The sequence below is a fragment of the Mustela putorius genome, unplaced genomic scaffold, assembly GCF_011764305.1.
Source record: "Mustela putorius furo isolate JIRA1106 unplaced genomic scaffold, ASM1176430v1.1 tig00000480_pilon_pilon_pilon, whole genome shotgun sequence".
Lineage (NCBI taxonomy): Eukaryota > Metazoa > Chordata > Mammalia > Carnivora > Mustelidae > Mustela > Mustela putorius.
Genome location: NW_025421397.1, coordinates 2,871,385 through 2,896,653, shown reverse-complemented (window position 1 = coordinate 2,896,653; position 25,269 = coordinate 2,871,385). Strand labels below are relative to the sequence as shown.

General features: G+C 34.9%; 1 protein-coding gene across 5 annotated transcripts in view; it reads left to right on the top strand.

The window, feature by feature from the left end:
- PIBF1 (progesterone immunomodulatory binding factor 1) overlaps positions 1–25,269 on the top strand; it is a 196,630-nt gene that overhangs the window by 107,778 nt on the left and 63,583 nt on the right. For all 5 annotated transcript variants that reach the window (XR_006606963.1, XM_045080635.1, XM_004775066.3 and 2 more), the window contains exons 11-14: positions 1,627–1,792; positions 7,862–8,012; positions 13,329–13,419; positions 25,071–25,173. Coding sequence is in view for 4 of the 5 variants with exons in the window: in XM_045080635.1 (XP_044936570.1) it covers positions 1,627–1,792; positions 7,862–8,012; positions 13,329–13,419; positions 25,071–25,173 (511 nt within the window). In the remaining variant the exon portion in view is untranslated. The remainder of the gene's footprint in view (positions 1–1,626; positions 1,793–7,861; positions 8,013–13,328; positions 13,420–25,070; positions 25,174–25,269) is intronic.

Below are 25,269 nucleotides of genomic sequence, written 5' to 3'. Positions count from 1 at the left end.
TCTGCTTCCTCCTCTCTCTCTCTCTCTCTCTTCCTGCCTCTCTGCCTACTTGTGATCTCTCTCTGTCGAATAAATAAATAAAATCTTAAAAAAAAAAATCTTATCTGAGGGGCACCTGGGTGGCTCAGTGGGTAAAGCCTCTGACTTCGGCTCAGGTCATGATCTCGGGGTCCTGGGATCGAGCCCCACATCGGGCTCTCTGCTCAGCGGGGAGCCTGCTTCCCCCAGACTCTCTGCCTGCCTCTCTGTCTACTTGTGATCTCTCTCTCTCTCTCTGTCGCATAAATAAATAAAATCTTAAAAAAAAAATGCTTATCTGACCTCAGAAATGTCAGTTAAGAATATCATAATAGTCATGGAAACATCATTTGCTATAGAGTCAAATATAGCTGGATTTGAGACCCAACCTGAAATTTACTAGCAGATTCTTCTTGTTAAGGAAATTCTCTGACATCTCTGAGCCTTTGGGTCTTCATCTGCAAAATCCCTCATAGAGTTGTCGTAAGGATTCCATGAGATACCCTGAATGAAATAAGACTGTTCTCTCTGCTTCCCTGCTGTACACATACTCTCGTTTCTTCTCTCTACAGCACTTCCCACCCCAAACCTCCTTGTACATTGCCCACCGCACACATATCCATACAAACCAAATTATGTCTCCTTCCTCTGTGTTCCCATGGTACCTAGGGATTACCCTACTGAAGCACTTGCCATACTCTGTTGAATTTTCATGTTTATTTGCCTATCTTTTCCAGGAAACTAACTTGTTTAAGAGGAGGGAAACCATTTTGTCTACCGTTATATATACATTTATCTAGCATAGTGACTAGCTGAATAAATATTTGAATAAATGAATTTTAATAACATAATCTAGCATTATACTGGGTTCATAATAGCTCCCTCAAACAGTATAATGTTCCTATGTTTTCCTCTCTAGAACATAATCATCCTGAAGCATTTTCAAATTTATAATAGGTGGTGATGTATATATGGAAAGGGTTTTATTACAGGTTAGCCCTATGGAATGAAGAAAATGTTCCTTATCTGTGTTATAATAGACTACTTGTTACTTATTTATCTTGGTAATTTGTGCATGATGTTTTCTTGTAATATCCATCTATACATATTTACTAACTTAAAATTTTATTTTACAAAATTCCTAAGAATGTGCAGTCCAATGTGCATATTTCCTGCCATCTTCCATCTGACGTTACTTACACTCAGAAAGAAACAGCAGGCTTGGAATCAATTTTGCTGTAGATTTAAGTCAGCCTTTGAAATGTATAGAAATTAAATCATTTTAAGCAATAAAACTGAAACTTGCTCTTACAATTTTTTATTTTAAATGTCTTACGAAATAATAATAATCGGCAATAATTATTTGGGGACAAAAGGAATTCATTGCTAAGGGAACAATAGAGGTAGTTTAGTTAGTATGTTTTGTTCTCCAGACTTTGTGTATTTCCATACATATGCCTATCTAAATTATTTACAGAAGCTTTGCTATATAAATATGTTATTAACTACATAATAATATGGGGGTGTGGAAAAAGTACAAGTAATGTTTGTGTTAATAGAAATCATTGAGATTTTTGTAGAGTCTCATAACCATTCTGTTTCTTTCAGGTACAGAGAACTGCAACTTAGTACAGAAAGCAAAGTAACAGAATATCTCTATCAGAGTAAATTAAAATCTTTTGAAAGTGAGCGTGTTCAACTTATCCAAGAGGAAACTGCAAGAAATCTCACACAGTGTCAGTTGGAATGTGAAAAATATCAGAAAAAAATAGAGGTACATATACAGACTTTTCTTTTAAAATTAGCATAACAGGGGTGCCTGGGTTGCTCCATAGGCTAAGCGTCCAGCTCTTGGTTTTGGCTCAGGTCCCGATCTCAGGGTGGTGAGATTGAGCTCCATGTTGGACTTAAAGCTCAGCACAGAGTCTGCTTGAGATTCTTTCCCGCCCTCTCTACCCCTTTTGTTACCCACACCCACTCACACTTTCCTTCCCTCCCTCTCTCTGTCTGTCTCTCATAAAAAAAAAAAAAAAAAAAAAAAATCTTAAAAAAAAAATAAAATTAGCATAACATGGGACTCCTGGCTGGCTCAGTCAGTAGAACATGCAACTCTTGATCTCAGGGTCAGGAGTTAGAGCCCCACTTTGGGCATAGAATTTAATTTTTAAAAAATAATTTAAAAATAGAATAAAATTAGCATAGCATATACTTTTAATAAGTAGAAAGTCCATATTATATTGAGCTTTATTTTTATTTTACCTGTAGGACCTAGCACTGCCCTGCATATGTACATGTGCACACACACACAAGATATGTATATGTCAGAAAGATATGTTAATAAAAAGGACTGGAATTGTCAGGGGAAAAAAAGAAAGAAACAAAAAGATCTCATTCACAATAGCAACTAAAATATATATAATTACTTGCAATATTTTTAATAGGAATAGTACAGAGCCTGTATCAAGAAAAGCATACAACTTGATAATATATAAGCAACACCATCTTTCTGGTAATATGCAGCATTACAAATTTTTCTGTTTTTATCAAGTGATATTACATATTTTTAATCAAATGTTAGCATGCTCTAAGTAATTAGAACATTAGAACAAAGTAATTCTGTCGTATAACTAGAAGAAAAAAACAAGGAATAAGCAATTTTTAAAATTTATTTATTATAGAGAGAGAGAGTACGTGTGTGAATGGTTGGGGGGGGCAAAGGGTGAGGATCTTCAAGCAGACTCCCCGCTGAGCCTGGGGCTCAATCTACAAACCCATAAGGTGATCACTGAGATCATGATCTGAGCTGAAACCAAGAGTTGGACATTCAACTGACTGAGTCACCCAGGTGCCCCAAGAATAATAAATATTTCAAGAAGATTGTTAAAAAGAAATAATAAGGGAGTGCCTGGGTGGCTCAGTGGGTTAAGGCCTCTGCCTTCGGCTCAGGTCATGATCCCAGGGTCCTGGGATGGAGCCCCACATGGGGCTCTCTGCTCAGCAGGGAGCCTGCTTCCTCCTCTCTCTCTCTGTCTGCCTGTCTGCCTACTTATGATCTGTCTGTCAAATAAATAAAATCTTTAAAAAAAAAAAAAGGAAAAAAGGAAATAATAATAAGGAGAAATATGTATCACATTTTAAAATTCATTCTGAGGTAAGAACGTTAAAACCCACCCAAAAAAAATCCACAAGTAGTATCAAGTATGAACTCAAGACCCATAATTACATAAATTTAAGAATGTATTCATTGTAAAGGTTATATTACAAATCAGGTGAGAAGGGTGAATTGGACAACAAATAGTGCTGTGAAAATCATTTGAGTATTCAGAGAAGATACTTACATACTTCTCACTCTATACCAAAGTAAAACTGAAATGGATCCTAGCTAAATGTAAATACAGAACTATAAAACCATTAAAACTACATACAGATGAAGTTTTGTGTTATGTAACTTTGGGGATTAATTCTGATGATCTGTTGATTAAAAGCAGGGAAAGAAATCATATAGGAAAAATAAAATTTTTAATTCTTCCCTGTTTTAAAAAAAAGTCTGAGTAATATTAAAGGGCAAAATAAAGACTGAAAAATAATATTCATGTTATATAAGAGAAAAGGCTTGTCTCCTTCCTTTTAAAAGATCTCTTATCAAAAGGACCTATGTTCCTCTTCTAGAGAATAGGTGGAAAGAAGGAATGAACTGTTTCCCAAGAAAAGACATACAAATTGCCAAGAAATAAACAAAAACATGTATTTTCCCTAATAATTACAGAAATGTAAATTTAAACTCTTTTCTACTTTTACTTAGGTCTTTTTGTTGTTTTGAAACTGCTGGCAGGAGTACCCTTAAAAGGGAAATCTCATGCAGTTAGAAAATAGAACATCTTTTCTGGAGTATAATATGGTGACCTGTATTAAAGTCCTTAAAAAATTGATCCCATGGGGTGCCTGGAAGGCTCAGTCCATTAAGCATCTGCCCCACTTGTGCGCTCTATCTTAAATACATAAATAAAATCTTTTAAAAAAGTGATCCAGTAATTTTAAAGGAATTTTACCTGAGGAAATAATAAGAAATGCTCATAAAGGTTTATCTTAATGGAATGTATCACAGCATTATTTTTTATATTAAAAATTGGAGTTTATTTAAATAGTTGATAATTAAACAATTTTCAGTTAGTATATTATAAACTGTATTTTTTGCTACATTCATGGTTTCTGTGGTTCCATGTAGTCATGTTCCTGAATATCTTAGATTTTTGGGAAGTGCTCATTTGAAAAATTGAAAAATGTAGCAATGTCATTAACATGGTTAATTAGCTAATGATGTAAGTTTCATTATAGTACTTTCTCAGAGATTACATTTCTGAAAAGTACTCTGATAGGTAAAACTAAGATAAACAAGATAAAGGTTCTCACAGAAAATAAAGACTTAGGAAAAATATAAAAACGATATTAAATACATATAAGAAATAGAAGCGAAAATTATAGATAGTGTATATTTCTAAACCAGTATTTGGCATTTAAAAACTTTTTAAAATACCTTCTTCGGGAGCCTAGTGCAGTTATAATCTGCAACGGCAGATTTTACTACACATGTTCAATTAGATCGTATTTGATCAGCTCTAATTTGGAATTCATCTTTTGCAAGTTATATTTTCCATGGTTTAAATTTCAGAATTCCTAGCAAAATGCCTTTTTTTTTCTCCCCTTCGCTTTGGTTGACTGTGCTTGAGGATGTGTCTTGGCGGCAGGTGGAAGGGGGATGGGAGGTATATACAGGAAGACCCAGAAGCACTTCCCTCTCTGTACTTCTGAAACCAACATTTCACTCCATATTAGTTTACAACACATGCATGCTGATGTTTCCTGAACCATTCTATTTTATTATTTTTAGCTGGTTGCAGTCCATATGCAGTATATATCTATATACTGCATATGCATATGCAGTCATGACCTCTTAGGTAACAACTTGCAGTGTGAAAACCACTCTCCCATAGACCTACTCACTTGGTCAGTGAATGCAGTTGACTAGCAATTATCGTGTTATTTTGTGTAAAGGTTGTGGAGAAACCTTTATAAAACATATTATGATTCTGAAAACTGGTTGATAAAACTAAGGCTTTAGGGGAATTTCTTTACATTTTTTCCTCCATTAAACTGGGAGCCTTGGCGGGGGACAGGGACTATTCATTTACCTAACACAGTGCTTTGCTCATGGTGGCTGCTCAATAAATAACGAGTGCATGAATGGTTTGATGAACATTACTACAGTACTATTGTTCAAATCCATTTTTCTGAAATACTGGAAGGTATTTCTAAGACAATTCTTATTTATAATGAATTTGGAGAGAAGTAAATTTGCAAAGGATAAAGATTGTCATATGTACATACTTTTCTTTGGCTTTTACCTAATATTTTCCTCGATTTATAGCTTGGAGACAACTTGTTGTACTTTTAATTATCAATTGGCAAAGGCTCCCAAACACTGGCTTTATATTTTTATCTCTTTTTAAAGCTATTATTGACCTATAGTTTTGTATTTTCATCCACTTTATATGTAATTGCATATATATAATTTTATATAACTTCGTGTTATCATTCTGTTATTTAAAGGAAGGAAACAGCTACTGTGAAAGTTTAATATCTAATGGATTTCTGAAAACAGCTGATCTATTTTATGCATTCATGTTCAAATTCAAATGTTCATATATTGGTTTTTCCTAAAAAATCTTTAATATAATAGCCTTCCGTAGGTCCTGTAAACAAGATCTTCTTCGGCTTTTCAGAAACAGTAATGAATGTATTTATAGCAACCACTGAGATAAATCTATAGTAAAAGGAATTCTCTACCATAGAGTACAGAGTTGTTACGGGTTTCTGGGCATCTTTCCTTTGTGTTATGAAGAGAGAATTTTAAATTGTATCTCTCAATTTAATACCACTTATTAAATCTCTTATTAAAATAATACTTTACAAAATATCCCATCTTCTACATTTTGATTGTTTATCTCTTTAGATATCCACTTCTACAGTCTTTCATTCTGGTTCACTGTGTTCATTGTGTGGTGTTTTTATTGAGGGATGTAGAGTACAGATGAAAAGTATCAGCTGTGCTGTGAGAATAGTTATTTAGCACTATCCTTACTGATCCCTTTTTTTGACTGTGGAATTAGTAAGTGTCATCAGCCACCAGAGTCTTAATGAATTATACGTCAATATAATAAATTCTATGAAAGCTCTACATCACTTCACTGACTAGCAATTTAGTTATGATGAATAAATAAGTCTCTGGAAAACATATTCCCAGCTGGCAAGAGTAAAGAAGAAATAATACTGAAAGATGAATTTCTTTTTTCTGATCCAATCAGGGACACTAAAACCATCCCATCATTATCACCATCATTATAATAGTCATCATCATAATCATCGATATTCCTGTGTTATTCTTTCTTTATCCTCCAATAGAATAAATTTGGAAGGTGAGGGAATAATGTTTATTTTGGGGAGAAGTTTTGATGGAAATAATTGAAGGAAAATAAGATAAAATATGTTAAGGAAAATGTCATTTCTCTTTGTAAAAACTGGAAATAGATCTGCATCTTTTCCTTTTTCCACATCACAGAAAGCGTACAATCACATATTTGTTAAGGTGAACTTTATGTTATGAGAGAAAATAATTATGTTAAAAATTATTTATCATTATAGAAAATTCAGAGTAATTAAGGAAGGATCTCTACTTCTACAAGCCATTTAATAAAATATTCTCATAATTCTTATAGTTGTAATAGTATTTTTCAGACACATTCCAACTTGTATTCTAGGCACCGTGCTAAGCACTGTGAGCATATCATCTTCTGACATTCCTTCCAACAGTGTCTTGACGTAGGCCTAGAAAAAGTAATTGCCTACCATCTACAACTAATGAGTTTCAAAGCCAGCATTGAAATCCAAATCTTTCTGGCTACAAACCCATATTCTTAGCCATAATATTCTGTTGCTTCTAAGGAAATAGTAATTTGCTTATGCTGTACTGGGAAGCACGTGTAATACCACTGCATAATTTAGCCTGTTCTAGTTAGTAGACTTTCTAGATAATTGGAATGTAATTTAAGTATTAAAAACATTTCTTTTGCCACTAGAAATGTCTCCTTTTTTTAGTGAATTCATCATCTTAGTGATTCCCTCAACGTGTCACCACTGGAGAATGTAGGATTTTTTTATGATTACACAAAATAACTCAAATTTCCATATCTGTTTTTTATAATTTTTTAAAATCCTTCCTTTCTATACAAAGGCATTTTCTGTTACTGCCCCAAGTGGGACTTCATATTTATCATTGTGATTTGTTGCTTTGAATTTATGATTGTTCAAGAAACCAGAAATCTCATTAAAACCATGGTCAGCATGGATGAAATAAGCTCTGTTGGAAAGCTGGAGGATGGGTATATCATTTTTACACAGAGCTTTATAAGCCTGTGAGCCTTTCTCCAATAGCTATAGTTGCCAAATAAATGACCTTCTGGTAAGTATGGCACTCTTGCATTTTCTTAGTTCCAATAAATAAATGCTAATCTTACTCCGGTAACTATTTCCAAGTTTTAATTTTGTTGTTTATTCACTTCTTACAGTATTGTGCTTCGTAATTTTCAGTTACAGACAAATGAATTATTTACTTTAGAGATAATCTATCTTACCTGCTCAGTCATCTCAATTGAGCTACTTTCTCCTCATATTAAAATCATTAGAAAGAGGGGGGAAAGAAGTCAGAGTATTTTTGTGTCCCATACTTGTCTTAACTGTTAACCTTGTTTAATCCTGCCTTTGCAATTTTTTTTTCTTCTACTATTAGGTTTTAACTAAAGAATTTTATAGTCTCCAAGCCTCTTCTGAAAAACGCATTACTGAACTTCAATCACAGAACTCTGAGCATCAGGCAAGGCTAGACATTTATGAGAAATTGGAAAAAGAGCTCGATGAAATAATAATGCAAACTGCAGAAAGTAAGTCGCCCACTACCTCACATACACAGCTCTTTTTTCTGGCAGCACAGGAAACCTGATACCATTTCTAAAACTGCATTTGTCTGTTTCTTTAAAATCCAGTTGGTGACTTTCAAAAAATATATATCTTATATTTTAAAAATTAGTTATTCCTTTTTTTTTTTTAAGATTTTATTTATTTATTTGACAGAGAGATAGAGAGCACCAGTAAGCAGAGCGGCAGGGAGAGGGAGAGCAGGCCCTCTGCAGAGCGGAGATCCCGATGCAGGACCCAATCCCAGGTCCCTGGGATCATGACCCTAGTTGCAGGCAGCCACTTAAACGACTGAGCCATCCAGGCGCCCAAAAAATTAGTTAATCTTAATTTCAGTAGTTGGCACTTAAAAAATAGGTTAACCATGATAGATTTTATCTTTTCATGTATTCAGTTCCTCATGGAGCGGTTAAATGTTTCCAGTGCCAGGATCCGGGCATGGGGAGTTCCTGTGATAATACTTGCTGATTAGACTTCCTTACCTACACCGCTGGAAGAAGCAAACATATTAAAGATAATTAAAGTAGTGAGATACGTGCTAGTAGCAAGAAATAGGCATTTCTCAGTGGAAATACACAAGTGATGATAAGTTATTTCCACCTTGGAGGTGAGGAATACAATACCTAGGAGAGGAGGTGACACTTTGAATGAGTCTTAAAAAACAAAAATTCCTTGGCTCTACCTGGTAATAATGCTGGACCTTCAATTTCTACCTCTTCTGTTTCCTCTCAATATGCTCTCTTTTCTATGTTATCCTAGGTGTTACGGGAATATTTTAAATTAACTTTCACCATTCATTATTTTTGTTTGAAAGTCAGAAATATCAGAAAGGGACATTCTTATAAAGTGGGTTTAAACTCCAGTTGAAGCTGAAATTGAATTTGAATTTGTTTTATGCACATTTTCTTATACTCTGTTGTATTTGTAGGCCCATTTAAGGAAAACTTTCATTTAATTCCTATAGTTATCTTCTTCCGTATCTAGTGTCAGTATCCAATAACTGCAAGTTTCCAAATTTGCCAGTGTCTTGACTGGAGTCAGAGGAATCTTTATAAAATACAGATTTGATTGTACCATACACCTGCTTTAATGCCTGTCATCTTAAGACAGCATAAAGTCACATTCCTTAGCATGACTTTTTTCATTATACTTTCCTTTGTCTTTCATGCCTTGCCATTCCCTGTCATATCATCTTATTTTACTCCTTCTTATCCTCAGAATTTTGTGCATGTCCCTCTGTCTAAATAAATCAGGAGTAGAACAGAACTTCCTCAATCTAATAAAGGATATCTACAAAGAACCTACAGCTAATATGATACCTAATGATGAAGTAGTAAATGCTTTTTCTTTAAGAGAGAGTGAGTACAAGGCAAAGATTTCTATTTTTATAACATATGTGACATTTTAATGCAGTTTAAAATACTTTTCATATTCCATTTATATGGAAATGCAAAGACCTATTAAAAGGCCCACATTCAGTAATACTAGTACACACCTACGAAAATGGCTGAAATTAGAAAGACTGGTTATAGCAATGTTAGTGAGAATACAGAACAACCGCAATTTGTTATAAAACCAAACAACCTATCTGATAATACAGCAATTCTATTCCTATGTATTTTGTCCAAGAGAAAAGAAAGCATATGCACACAAAAAGAGTTCTACCTGATATTCTTAGGAGCTGCATTCATGATAGTCAAAAACTGGCAACAACCCAGGTGACTATCACAGGAAAATGGCTAATCAAACCATAATACATTTTATATTCTAGAATACTACCCCATAGTAAAAAGAAACAGTTACAAACTACTGATTCTTCAACAACATGGGTGAATCTGAAAAATTTTATGCTTATCTAAGAAGCCTTAAATGTAAAAATGTAAAAGTCTAGGGGTGCCTATGTGGCTCAGTGGGTTACAGCCTCTGCCTTTGGCTCCAATCATGATCCCAAGGTCCTGGTATCCAGCCCCACATCGGGCTCTCTTCTCGGCGGGGAGCCTGCTTCCAATCTCTCTCTGCCTGCCCTCTGCCTACTTGTGATCTCTGTCTGTCAAGTAAATAAATGAAATCTTAAAAAAAAAAAAATGTAAAAATCTAGAAGAGGAAAAATTAATCTATAGTGAAAAAATGCACTACAGTGTTTGCCTCTAAGGATGGTTGTCTCCAAAAATCAACTGGGAAAAGAGGTATTAGGGAACTTTCCAGGGTGTTGTAATTCTGTATCTTAATAGGGTTTGTGTTACACATATGGGTATATTCTCAGAACTCACCAAATGGTAGATTTAAGATTTGTACCCCTTACCATATGTAAATTTAATTTTTTTAAGAAGAACTAAAATAAATATTGAACTATAGTTGATAATTTACATGTTGAACTGTTAAAAGGTGAAGGACAGATGTCTACAACTTACTTGAAAATAACATCAGAAATGTAAGATACATCCATAAACGTATGAAGTGATAGATGTATAATAAATTATGTAAAGTGCAATGTTTAACTTAGAATCCAGATGTTGAGCTATATGGGTGTACACTATAAACATCCTTCAGCTTTTCCGTATGTGTAAATATTTTCTGAATAAAATCTTTTTTTTTTTTTTTTTTTAAGAGAGAGTTAGCAGACATGCAACCCAAGAGAAATGGGAGTGGGGTGCTGGCAGAGGGAGAGGGATAGAGAGAATCCTAAGCAGGCTCTATGCCCAGCACAGAGCTAGATGCAGGGCTCAATCTCACCACCCTGAGATCATGACCTGAGCCAAAATCAAGAGTCAGACTCTTAACTCACGGAGCCACTCAGGCATCCCTCTTAATAAAATCTTTAGGAAAAATGCAGAAATAAATTTTTGCTTTGCTTTTGTTTAAATTATATTAAAATCATCTTAGAATAAAATATATTTATACTTGGAAGATCTAGAAACTAGGGTCATCTCTATCCATTCACAATGGAAATTAGAATATTCTTATCTTTAAAAAAAAAAAGAATATTTATATTCTTAAAGACTACTTAGTAACAAAAATTTCAAAGATGTAGTACCAAACATTCTTTTTTAGGGGGCTCCTGGGTGGCTCAGTGGGTTAAAGCCTCTGCCTCTGGCTCCGGTCATGATCCCCAGGTCCTGTGATGGAGCTCCGCATTGGGCTCTCTCCTCAGCGGGGAGCCTGCTTCCTCCTCTCTCTCTCTGCCTGCCTCTCCACCTACTTGTGATCTCTCTCTCTCTGTCAAATAAATAAATAAACTTTAAAGAATAAAAAAACATTCTTTTTTAGTACTACATTGTGTACAATTTTCAAAGGATCACCATCTAATACAGGAAATTTCAGCTGAGATGAAGATGGTTAGACTTCATTTATTAGGTGCAGTACATAGCAAAGTTGTGTTTGAAAGACTTTGAGCTTTTAAAGAAGATTATAGAATTGAAGTTTACCTGTGGCTCTTAAATCCTTAAGTTTGGACACTTAACTGACCTTCTATTTTAACATGGGTCTAATTTATTTGATGTTCCATTTTCCATAAAATTCAGTTGATTTAAAAGTTCATTTCTTATACTGTGCACCAAAATAAAAATTTGAACAATTAAAAAAAACCCTCAAATTTAAGATGTCCATTAATATCTAACTGATGGGTTTTTGAGATTTTAACTACATTTACCTTCTTCCTTCTGAATTTAGAGACAAGAGTCAGATAGGTATCAAAATGCCAACTTTCAAGGGGGTGCCTGGGTGGTTCAGTGGGTTAAAGGCTCTGCCTTCTGCTCAGATGGTGATCCTAGGATCCTGGGATCAAGACCTGCATCCGGCTCTCTGCTCAGCGGGGAGCCTGCTTCCTTCTCTCTCTCTCTCTCTCTCTCTGCCTTCCTCTCTGCCTGCTTGTGATCTCTGTCTGTCAAATAAATAAACAGAATCTTTTAAATAAATAAATAAAGTAAATACCAGCTCTTGGAGAGCCATTCTACCATTCTGATAGAGCCAAATTGAAGAACTCATCTTGGATCTGGAGCCATGACAGCTGATAATAGTATTGGCAATGGCATATGTCATCTCTTGCTTCCACATTTACCTGAAAACTAATAAATCTACCTCTGAAGATGGACTCTGGCTCACCATGAAAAATAGGAATAAAGTTAAAGGAAAACAGGGAAAATTTATTTAAAATTCTTATTATGCCATAAAAAGATCAGTCAACAAATATATGCATATTACAGTAATGGACCTGCAAATAGCTTCATTCACTAATGTGAACTCTGTGGCTTTGTTTTAAATCTGGAACACTTCTGAAAGGTCTTTGGGGGCGCCTGGATGGCTCAGTCGGTTAAGTGTCTGCCGTCAGCTCAGGTCATGACCCCAGGGCCCTCGGCAGTGATCAGAATCTGGCTCCTTGCTCAGCAGGGAGCTTGCTTCTCCCTCTGCGTACTCTGCCTGCCACTCCCTGCTTGTGCTCTCTCTCTCTGACAAATAAATAAATAAAATCTTCTAAAAAAGAAAGAGAAAGGTTTCTCTTTTTAATATTAAAATAATGGTTGTTGTTGAATAATGTTATAAAAATTGTTATATATCACTGACTGCCTTAATTTGAGCTAGTAAACCTTTAGTTTTGGGGACTTTATTTTTTAATCCCAACCTACAATAAAGTTGCCATTGCCTTCAAACTTTTTAACAATGAAATGCTAACCTGTCAGTTAAAATTCCTCCTGAAAAAGAGTGGTGTGACAGTGGCGGGATTTAGAAGTAAACAGTTAAACTGAATTTTTTTCTACTTAAAAAAAAAGGCCGTCAATACATTGTTCATAGTGTGCGTTTTTTATCACAGAGTAACCTACTTAAATGTACAATATTATGATTGCAAGTTAAGATAAAGTTGTTCTGATAAAATAATGGACATCTTTCCTAATTAAAAATAATCATTTGTTTTATCAAGAAGAGAAGTAATGAAATTGATGTTATCATTACTTATTTATAATTACATAACACACATTCCACAAAAAAAGCCTTAGAATCATTCAGAATAACACAGCATCTATATTATTATGCTTTATAAGAAGAAACTTTAACTATGATGCAAGCCCTTACACCTTTTAAAAATAAATGGAACAAATTTAAGCGACCCTATACTTGAAGAAATACGCTTCTACTTACAAATGGACTGTTTGAGATTATGCATTAGCCCTTTTTAATGCTCTTATGCTCCCTGATTCATTAGTATGACCTCTTTTATTTTCACTTCTGCCGTGCTTTTTAAGGAAAAAAAAAACTTATTTTACATCATACACTTTAATATTTTCCAGTTGAAAATGAAGATGAGGCGGAAAGGGTTCTTTTTTCCTATGGCTATGGTGCTAATGTTCCCACAACAGCCAAAAGGCGACTAAAGCAAAGGTAAAATCAATATATATTTGTTTTACTTATCTACTCAAGCTAAATGTAATTACATTATGCTTTTTTGATAATGTGCAAAGTAAAGTTACTTTATTCTTAGTATGCATAAATATTAAATTGCTCACAGAATAAAGCACAGTAAGTTATAATCATGCATTTCATGTATTTTTAAGTGAGCTTAATGGTCAATAAAACGAAGTGTATGTTAGAACTTTCCTAGAATTAGATTTAGTGATAATGACACCATTTTAGTTTTATTTTCATGTTAATTTCAAGTGAGTTACAAATGCTTTTGTACCAACAGTTTTCAGGTTAAAATTAATTGATTATGCTTCCTTTTTTTCCTCTTGTTTTTAATTCAGCTGTGTATATTCCTTGACATATATTTGAGAAAAAGAAAAAGAGAGGCAGGGAGAGAAAGAGATGAGACTGAACGTGTATTATAATTTAAAGTATAGAAGACTGTGAAGCCCAGAAAACTTGGGGGGAGATCCATTCGTGATTTCGTGAGATACTTCTTAAAGTACACTAATAAAAAAATTGTATCTATTTTAATCAGTTTTCTAATTGACCTAGCTGATTTTTTTTTTTTTTACCTAATTCCTTTCTCCACTTTAGTTCATCCTTCTGTGCAAAAACATCTCACTGCCCTGTTTGCTACTCTATCAAACCTAAATATTTCTGCCAGACCTCCAGGCCTCTCCACGTGGTCCCACCTCTCCAGCCTCCTTTGCTTCTCTACCCAAAATGAGGGCAGTATATCTTTATGCCTATAAACATCTATTTTCTCCATACTACACAATAGAGCATCTCTCTTATCTCATTAACTCTTGTTTCCCATGTCATTTCCCCAGCCAGATGGAAGGTTTCTCAGGGTCAGCAACTGTATCTTACTCTTGTTTATTCTCTTTCTCTTTGTAGCATGATGTGAGATACCTAGTAGAATTGTCTCTTCTCTGAGTGAGGATTCAGAGCTGCCTATCTTTTATCTTTGTATGAGTTGATTGAAACATTTAGAGACATTACACATTAAGTAAGAAATACAATTTATCTGAATTCTAATACTTTCATAGAAACTTTGAGGTGATGGCTCAGAGAATAAAATGTCTTTAAGGCCATGATGTAAGATATAGACCATTTTATAACAAAACAAATGGATACTTTATTTCCCTTACTGGTTAAAGAAAATATTTGGAAAAATTTTAGATCAAGGATGAATGACTGTCAAGTGTCATTTTTTAGCTGGAATGGTTAATTCTGTCTGGTGAAGATGCACGTATTTCTAAATTAAGTATTATTTGAAAAATCAGTTATAGCCCTGTCCCATTCCCATTCTCTGCCCACTCTCTTCACAGGTCACTAAGGGTGACCTCGGCTATTTTGTAATTATCATCATATCACTGTTTTGGAGCATTCTATTGCTTAGGGAGGAATAGAAAGTACTTTTGTGGGTAAAACTTCTTTGTCAATGGTAAATGATTGGTAAATACTAAAAATTGAAATTTGACGGGAAAGGCCTATTCTCTTCTTTTTTTAGCAATATGAATCCTTCAAAAGAATCTTTGTCACAAGGGGGAAAAAGAATTTTGCTGTTGCAAGCTTTTTTCTTTAGCCCTAAATGCTGAGTTCCTCTAAAATTGAAAGTAATTATTGCTGTTACCTTACTTTTTTTTAAGAATTTCCCAAAACAGATGTTGATTTCTTAATAATTTTAGAGTGAAGATTTAAGGAACCACAACTGATTCATATTCTGAATAATCTTACCTATCCAAATATTTCTAAAGATTTTATCACTGAGCTATCTATGTGCCTTGAACAAGTGCCTAATGGGCATACTATTAATATCTCCTACCAGCTGGTGCCAGGCATTCGTCTCATGGTGAACCAGAGGGTTATTTTGAGGAAGTGCTTCTCAGGTCATCTAAACTAAGTGAAGGGAAAGTAAGTCTACATATCCAAAGAGGACATTTATGCATTCCTTCATCCATTCATTCAACATCTTTTATTGAGTGCCTGCTGTATGCATGAAATTGAGCAGTAGCAAAGAGGGTCCCTCTTTCAGGGTCTGAGACATTTCCAAAGTTTACAAAGTCTGTATTTCATTTTTTAGTAGATATTTGCAAAGAAGTCAATGGCTTCATGCTCTGTTTAAGTTTAACTTATTTAAGATGAAAGCAATGTAGCTTTTAAGAGAATCTGTATTGAATTCTTCACATTTAAAATTAAAGCAATGGAAACTGAAGGTACATTATAAAACAACTCAGTCAACCGCACATGAAATGTTTGCGTAATAAAGTTTTCATTACGTGTTAGTCTATACCAAACTATATTAAAATTTCAAAGGAACTTATTTTCAACTGCTACACTATACATTCCATTCATACTGTGTTTGATATAAAATCTTATACATTCAACAATCAGATTTAGGTACATTAGAGTAATGCTTAATTGAAGTAAATTTCTGATTATAAAAATAATATGTTTACTTTAGAAAATTGCTGGTAATCCTACCATCCAAAGATAACTATTCAGAATTTATATAGATACATGTATTTTCTTGCATAGTTAGGGTATTATTATATGTAACATGGAAGCTTAATTTTTTATCTTACAATTCCATCTTGAACATTTTCTTATGTCATGGAATAGTCTTCAAAAAGATTTTTTTTTTTAAGATTCTATTTATTTATTTATTTGACAGAGAAAGACACGGGGAGAGAGGGAGCACAAGTAGGGTCAAGTGGGAGAGGGAGAGCAGCCTCCCCGCTGAGCAGAGAGCCCAATGTCGGACTCGATCCCAGGACCCTGGGATCATGACCTGAGCTGAAGGCAGATGCTCAACAACTGAGCCACCCAGATGCCCCATAGTTTTTAATGGTTATCCAAAAATTTAATTTTTAGACCTTTGGTTTTTGAGTTTCATGTTAATAAATTCGATAGTCACTGAAAATTTTCACAGGTTGCCTGTTGCTACTCAAGGTATGTTATGAAACGAAAGTGAGAACATGAATGCAGAGCTCATCACACAGCACCTGGCATGTAGCGGGTCATTCAGTAAAGGCTCGTTTGTTAGACTGATTAATATTTCTTAGAGTACATTACATAGTTGATTTGAAAGGAAAAGCTAGTGTTCCAAAAACTTTAGTCCCAGTTTAAGTTTTCACTTAAAACAATTTTGTTTGAGAATTTTAATGAGACTTCTTAATTAGTCAAGACACTCCCCTGGACATGAAACCGGTTTTGAGATGCACTTTCTTTGCTACTAGTATTAAGACATATTGTAATGCCAATTTCCTATAAAAAAGTAGCAAAGTTAATTTTTGTGCTTTGAAAAGTAACTCCTCAAAATGTCTCTTAAACACATTATAATTCTCAAATCAGCTTATTTATATTTCAGAGTTTCAGTGGAGATAATCAACAATAAGGAAATATCACATCAAACTCTTTCTGGGACAAAGTTACAGTAGGTGAAAAGGGCTTACATAATGAAAGTAAATTAAAATGAAATGGGCTCTTCTTGACTTGATGAAACTTGAAAATCTGAAGTAATGTTTTTGTTTCGGTCATGACTGTTTTGAAAATAGCAAACAAGATTTTCTGGTTACATATTTTGGTTATGCTCTTTAACCTGCAACTTAAATGGGTAACACCCAGGCAGTAACATGGTCTCAGTGTGTGCTTCTCTGTTTGCTTTGGCAGATCTGAATGGGTAGCCTTTTCTGAAGGTTCTTAAACCTTTCGAACTGCAAGATTTACTGCATACTATAGACCTTTTGTTTTAGTTTCCGTCTAGTTTTATAAAGAGTTGAAAGTTGAAAGTCTCACAGTAGACGGAGCTTTATAATAAAGGAAAAAATTAAAGCAGAAGAAACTTGTTTTTCCTTTAGTAAACTTTGGTGCATAATGAAAATTTGCTTTTCTCTTGTTATTCTCATGGAGATGAAGTATCATTTTGTCCTTGGGGAAAGTTGTACTGATTTCATTTGGGTTGGTTTTAGGAATAGCCCTTTAAAAAGTTACTGATGTTCTATTCGTGGTCAACTCGAAAGTTGAAACCTATAGAAGAAACTAGGGCAAGTTTCATATGACTATAGGTCATCAGCATGAGACCATTATTTGGTTCTCAAGAATTACCAACAGAGGGGCGCCTGGGTGGCTCAGTGGATTAAGCCGCTGCCTTCGGCTCAGGTCATGATCTCAGGGTCTTGGGATCGAGTCCCGCATCGGGCTCTCTGCTCAGCAGGGAGCCTGCTTCCCCCTCTCTCTCTCTCTGGCTGCCTCTCTGTCTACTTGTGATTTCTCTCTGTCAAATAAATAAATCTTTAAAAAAAAAAAAAGAATTACCAACAGAACAGGCAGTACAGGCATCACCAACCTGAAGAGCTCTGAAGCCAGAATCATTCTGGCACTAGTGCCCTTTTTTTGGAACAATTTATTTTTTATGCCATACTAATAGAGACAGACCTCTGAACTGCTAAAATTGATAAAGATCGAAAAGCCAAATGTCATTTCAAACAGGTAACTAATTAGCAAGTCACTAAGTAAATATTTACTTATAAGAAGTTTTGATAGTACTTAGAAAATCATACCCAAGATTGAAGGAATTGGGACAGAACATCACTTCTCCATTCTGCTTTGACATCTCCAATAGAGATGGAAATCTCTCATGTCCACATTGGTGGGGCTATACTATTATGAAGTTATATGTAAGAATGAGCAGTGCTACTTCCATCGACAGATCTAAGAGAATAACTTTTATCTGGAGTCGAGAAGTTGTTGAGGGAACTAAGAGAAAACTCAGATGGGAAAATTTTACCAGCTAACAGGTGAAATTTTTATTTAATATTTAGATACAAAACTGCACTCCTGTAGTAGTAGTTTCTAGTTGATGTTGAACTTAATCTTGGTGCAGGTAAAAATCACATGGCAATAAATATAATTACAAAGAAATATTGTTGTACCTACCTTAATGTCCAACAGATAGCCAGTAAAAGCAGTGCTTTCTTGAGTTCAGTACAAAAAATAATAATAATAACCTTTAGCAGGAGTCATTTTTCCTGACTATAGTCATAGTTGCGCTTTATAGAGAACTCGGGAAGGACTTGTTTTCATTCTATGTGCATTGTGCTTAAAGAGACAGAAACTCAGCAACATCGATGAGAAATTCTTCATTCGTCTTGCTTTGGATTTCAGTTAAAGTGAATTTCTTTCTTCCCACTTCTAACACCCCAGATTTCTACACAGAATCCACTTATGACACCCACTCATGCACCACAATATGCCACATTTAAAGATACAGAAGGGGAGATGAATGGGTATCTGTAATATTTGCCTTCCTTTACTAACTTCATGCACGTTTTTATTACAAGTTCAGTGCTTAGATTCTGAGCATTGTCACGCTTTAATATTGAAACTCTGCGAGCTAAGAATATGGTTTCTACCAGTGTGTTTATAGGAACAAAATTCACTTAAAACAAAATCAAAGAAGGATTTATTAAGTGTCTACTCTGTTTAGCATACACCACAGGGGGTAATATCGGGTCTCCATGTAAGTTCCATCTCTCGTTAAAGAAACGATTAACACATGTGAAAGAATATCAAAAAAGATCAAAAAGTATGTAATTTAGTGCCATATTGTATGCCAGACTGTATCAGTCAGAGGAATAGAGATCAGTGAAGACTGGAATGGTCAGAAATGGAAGAAGCGGATCTTGAAGAGAGACTTTGAGAAAAAGTTGGGTCTGGGTTGCCTGAGCGGCTCAGTTAGGCATCTGGTTCTTGATCTCAGCTCAGGTCTTCGGTCTTGAGTTTGAGTCCCACATTGGTGGAGCCTACTTCAAAAAAAAAAAAAAGAAGAAGAAGAAGAAGTTGAATCTGTCAAGCAAGGAAGTAACCTGTCTTCTTCAGACTGGGGGACCAACAGAGGTATAGAGGAAGAAATATACAAAGCATCTTCATTGGACATTAAGTAGAGTAGACTGGTGGAAAATAAGGTTGGTTCAGTTGAGATTACAGAAGACCTTGATATTTTTAAATAATTTAGACACAGTAGAATTACCCATGTAGTTATGATTTGAAGTAGATAAGAAAAGAAAATAAACATCACTGCATTAAATAAGAAATACAAATGTGGGGCACCTGGTTGGCTCAGTGGGTTAAGCCTCTGACTTTGGCTCAGGTCATGATCTCAGGGTCCTGGGATCGAGCCCCGCACAGGGCTATCTGCTCAGTGGGGAGCCTGCTTCCCCCTTTCCCTCTGCCTGCCTCTCTGCCTACTTGTGATCTCTGTCAAATAAATAAATAAAATCTTTTAAAAAAATACAAATGTCTGACAGACATATGAAAATATGTTTAACCTCACAAATGAAAAAATTTAAAGTAAGATTCTATTGTTTAAAAAAGGTAATATTAGCAAAACTTTTAAAGATTGATTATGCCCATGGTGAGCTAGGGTATGAAGAAACAGGAGGTCTTTTCTTTTCTTTTTTCTTTAAGATTTTATTTATTTATTTGACAGAGAGAGAGAGATCACAAGTAGGCAGAGAGGCAGGCAGAGAGGCAGGCAGAGAGAGATGGGGAAGCAGGCTCCCTGCTGAGCACAGAGCATGATTCGGGGCTTGATTCCAAGACCCTGAGATCATGACCTGAGCCAAAGGCAGAGGCTTAACCCACTGAGGCACCCAGGTGCCCCAAAACAGGAGGTCTTATATAAAGTTCAGTCTTTCAGTGGTTTATTACTGAGCACCTCCTTTGTACCGGGTATTACTCAATGTACTTTGACTACATTCAAGAAGAAAATAAATAAAAATCCTAGTCTTTGGAGGACTTTCATTCTAGTTCATGAGAATTAAAATTTGTACCAACCTTTCAAGAGGAATATCTGAAAATCTGTGATATATATGTGTCTGACCCTATCATTATGCTTTCAGAGGACATGGAAGTACAAGGAGTACAAAGATACATTTATGTAATCACTTAGAATTTTCTGTAGCATAAGGCACTGTTGTAAATGCTGTAATTGGATTGTCTTTTTATAACTGAGTTGTAAGAGTTCTTAAGGGGTACCTGGAGTGGCTCAGTTGGTTAAGCTTGTGCCTTCAGCTCAGATCACTATCCCAGTGTCCTGGGATCAAGTCTGGCATCAGGCTCCCTATTCAGTAAGGAGCCTCTTCTCCCTCTACTTCTGCCACTCCCCCTCAATCTCACTTGTGCTCTCTCACTCTCGCTGTCTCTGAAATAAATAAATAAAACCTTTTTTTTTTTTTTAAGAATACTTTATATTTTCTAAATACAAGTCCCTTATCAGATACATATTTTGGAAAGTTCTCTTCTGTTTCATGTATTGTCTTTTCACTTTCCTGATGGTGTCTTTTGAGGCACAAAACTGTTTAATTTTGATGCAGTGCAGTTTATCTAATTTTTCTTCTGTTGCTTGTGCTTTTCACGCCATATCTAAGAATCCTTTGCCAAATTCCAAGGTCAGGAAGATTTACTCCTGTGTTTTCTTCTAAGAGTTTATATTTTAGCTTTTACATTTAGGTCATTTAGGTCTTTTATCCATTTTGAGTTAATTTTTGATATCATGTGAGGTAAGTGTTTTGTAATATTTTTAATGTGGCCCCTAAAATTTTTAAATTACATGTGTGGCTTGCATTATATTTCTATTGGAAAAAACTGGCCTAGACCAATGGTCTCCAGACTTTTTAATGACTCCCTATTGGGAAAAAAACATGAGCATTCACCTACCAATCCATGTACATGTATTTATTTATCAATTACATATATGTACTATCATATGAATAACATATTATGTACATTGAAATAGAAAACCTATATAGAAAATTAACATTTTAAAGACACTTGCAACTCTTGGGTGGCTCAGTCGACTAGTTTAGTGTTTGCGTTGTTTGGCTCAGGTCATAATCCCAGGGATCCTGGGATCAAGCCCTATGTTGGGCTTCCTGCTTGGTGGAGAGCCTGCTTCTGCCACTTCTGCCCTGCTTGTGCTCTCTTTCTATTTCTACCCCCCGTCTCTGTCAAATGAATAAAATCTTAAAACAATAATAAAATTTTAAAGACATTTAATATTAAAATAAATGTCAGTAAAATTTCTCATACTTCAATGGATTATTTTGCCCATAATTGCTTTTTGAGACCACCACTGTAGACTGTGATCTTAACTTTATAATTGGCTCAAGTCTTCTTCCTTCTCCACAGTGTTGACAGAGAACTCTCCCAAGTGCAAATCTGATCATGTCATGCCTAACCAATTTACGGGTAAAATCCAAACTCAGCTTAACCTTTAAGGCTTTTCATCATATATCCCTGCCTTTGTCTCTAGCTTCAGCTCTCACCACGCGCCATGTGCTTTATCAGACCATATCACACTCCCACACATCATGCTGTTCCCTCTACCCAGAATGCTCTTTCTCTGCTTCCTCATCAGGTTCATCAGTTTCAGTTTTCATCCTTCGGTGTGCTCCTTAGCATTCAGCACACTGCGTGGTAATTTACTTGCTCATCTTCTTCCGCGGACTATTAGATCCTCCAGGTAGAAACTGTGTGTTCCCAGTGCCTATATAGATTATGGGCTTTTTATAAATTCTGTTAAAAGAAAATGTTCTTGGATGTCTTGTTGAATGAATTAATAAATAATGTTTCTTCTAATTCATCCTGCTTTTCTAGTAGTCACTGATATTTATGATGAAGAAAAAAATGCTAATATTATAATCATTTTCGTTTAATTACAATATGATAATGATGAAAAATTATATGTCCTGTTTTTCCTGTGTGTTCTAGACTTCACAATATTTTTAATTTTTCTTTCTTTTTCCCCTTTTTCTCTGTAACATCTATAATCCATGGGCTGAATGGGTCATTTAGGGCAACCCGAGGATCTTAATACTATTTCTGAAATGTCTATGAAGAGATGTGTTTTGCTGTCTGTACAGTGACTTTAGGAATAAAAATGCATCAATTGAAGACCGACTGTACGGCAGTGTCTTCTACATTATAAGCATCATGTATCATAAATGAGATCAACATTCATAATAAAAGTCAGTCATTTTTGTCAGCGTCAGTTCCTAGACAGTTCTTCTCAGTAAAATGCTCCGAAATACTAGTAATTAGAACACCATAAAACACATTATGAGCATTTCAAGGCATCATAAGATAACTTCCTTCTATGTAGAGTTGATCTTCCTTTCTTAGAATCCTCAACTAAAATCAGGGCAATTCTTAGAAGGAGGTAACCCTGGTATTAGGGCATAAGCACCAACATACCAAGAATGTATTGAATTCACTAGTTTATGTCATGTGATATTTGGCATTGATAAGTGGTAGCACACCATATCTGCCTAAGAGCGTTATGCAATTGCCAAACAAAACAAAAGCACCCAAATCAGATGAGCTACTTACTTTCATTAAACATGCTGTCTTCAAGCCATTATCTTCCTCAAAATGTTGGTAATGGGTGACCTTTGCATCTGATTATTTTCTTGCATCTCCTTTTCTTCCATATTGTATCATTTGCAACTGTTTTCAGTGTAATAGCATTTGACTGTGTTCATTGTTCCATACTGAGCATTACACAGACATGGTCTGTACCTTCAACATACACTTACTGAGAAATTACTGTGTACACAGAAGACCCTTGTGCTGAGTTCTGTGAGAGAAAGATGAAAAGACTTACTCCTAACATATATGAAGGATGAGAAAGAAAATGAAAATATGAGTGAATATAACTCAAAGGATTTTATATTAACTTCATAAAAAAGAGTTCATGAAATAAAATATTACTGTTTACAAATATACAATAAATCCAGCGGGTTAAAACTGTAAACATAACATAAAATTAGTATTAAAACTTATTTGTAGTGATCTTATTTTAGGGTCAAATTTGAGAGAACTTAGCATTAATCTTAGATTGGGAGACAGAAAATGGGGTAGCCATAACTGTAAATATCTTAAAAATCTATAGAAGAAAGTAGATAAGTGATTCCCAACAGCTGGGCAGAAAGATGAGGAACAATGCTAATGGAGAAAGATTTTTTGGAATGAAAATATTCTAAAATTAGAGTATTCGTTGCATAATTCTAAACATACTAAAAATCACTTAATTGGACACTTCAAATGGGTGGACTTTGTGCTATATAAATGACATAGCAATAAAATTCTGTACCATTAAAGCTGTTTTTTACAAAAAATGTCAAAAAATAAAGTATCTTTTCCATCTCTTATTTCAGCTGATTATTAAGGTAAAATCTTATGCCAGTAGAAATGTAGATATGAGCATATCTACACCAGCTGAGCAATTCACTACATAAACTTTTACCAGAACTCCTCTTTTTCATTTGGGATAACAAGTTCTTAGAAATGGATGTGTAGGGGGAACCTGGGTGGCTCAGTGGGTTAAGCCTCTGCCTTTAGCTCAGGTCATGATCTCAGGGTCCTGGGATCGAGTCCCGCATCGGGCTCTCTGCTCGGCAGGGAGCCCGCTTCCTCCTCTCTCTCTCTTTCTGCTTGCCTCTCTGCCTACTTGTGATCTCTCTCTGTCAAATAAATAAAATTAAAAAAAAAAAAAAGAAAGAAAGAAATGGATGTGTAGGATGATATTTAGCATTACTTCCTGAGTTTTATCTGCATTCCTTTATCCACTGTTAGGAAATATTAAAAATATAATGGAATTATTCCTGCTCCATAAACAAATAAAGTAATTTTATTTAAAGTGAAAATATTTTACTCCATGTCATTATATAACATCTTGTCTCCCCCGATTCCACAGATTTTGCAACTCAGTAATAGATTAACTCCTTCAAACATGAAGATATTATAAATAGGGAAGTTTTAGTTTTTTGGAATCACAAAGAAGGTCTTTGGAACATCATGTCTTCCCAACATTATTAGCAGTGCTTTAAAGAATTATACCATGTTTCTTTCCCTAGTAGATAGGAGGAATGATTTTTATAGCTGAGTCTTTTTTTGTGTGTGTGTGTGTCTTTAAAGTGGAATTGGGCTATTTCACATTTAATGTGATGTTAAATACTGGAGGTTACACTCAATACAAGTCGTGATCATCATTAGATGGTCCAAGTGTGATTGTTTAGTACTGAAGCTGACTTTACTATAGACTTTCCCACTCTTCATGCATCTTTTCCAGCATGACTTTCAACAGAAAATGTATTCAGTTGTTTTTTGCCTTATAAAATGCATTTTGTTGTCTGAGGCAAACATTGAAGCTTTTCTAAGTGCAGGCTTATTATTATTTCAACTAATTGCCTGATTTGTTTGTAAATGGGAAATTTCTATAAAAATGGAGAAAAACTGTAAATTGCTATCTTGTGGTCTTTTCAAGCAAGTAATAATGTAACTCTCTACTTTTATAGCAAGGGCTAGAAACCATTACTGTAGTAATCAATATATCACGGTTATATTATTGAGGAGATTTTAATGTTACTTTCAAAATTCTGAGCTGTTGGGATATTGGTCTTCCACGTTGACACCTGAAAATATTTGACTCCATATTTTTTCTGTAAATATTGCAGTATTACTAGGAAACGGTAAGTCAGTTTTAAGGCATACAAACACATTATTAATATTTTAGAAAGCATTCCTCTTTTTTAAGCATTCATTTTCTTATTTCACTTACCTAGTGTCCACTTGGCAAGAAGAGTGCTTCAGTTAGAAAAACAAAACTCGTTGGTTTTAAAAGACCTGGAACATCAAAAGGAGCAAGTAACACAGCTTTCACAAGAGGTAAATAACTTAAACAAAAGAAACTCAAATAAAGAATCACAGTGTTCATTTTAGTTCTTTGTCACTCCTTTGTATATTTTCTGAGCAGTTCTAAAA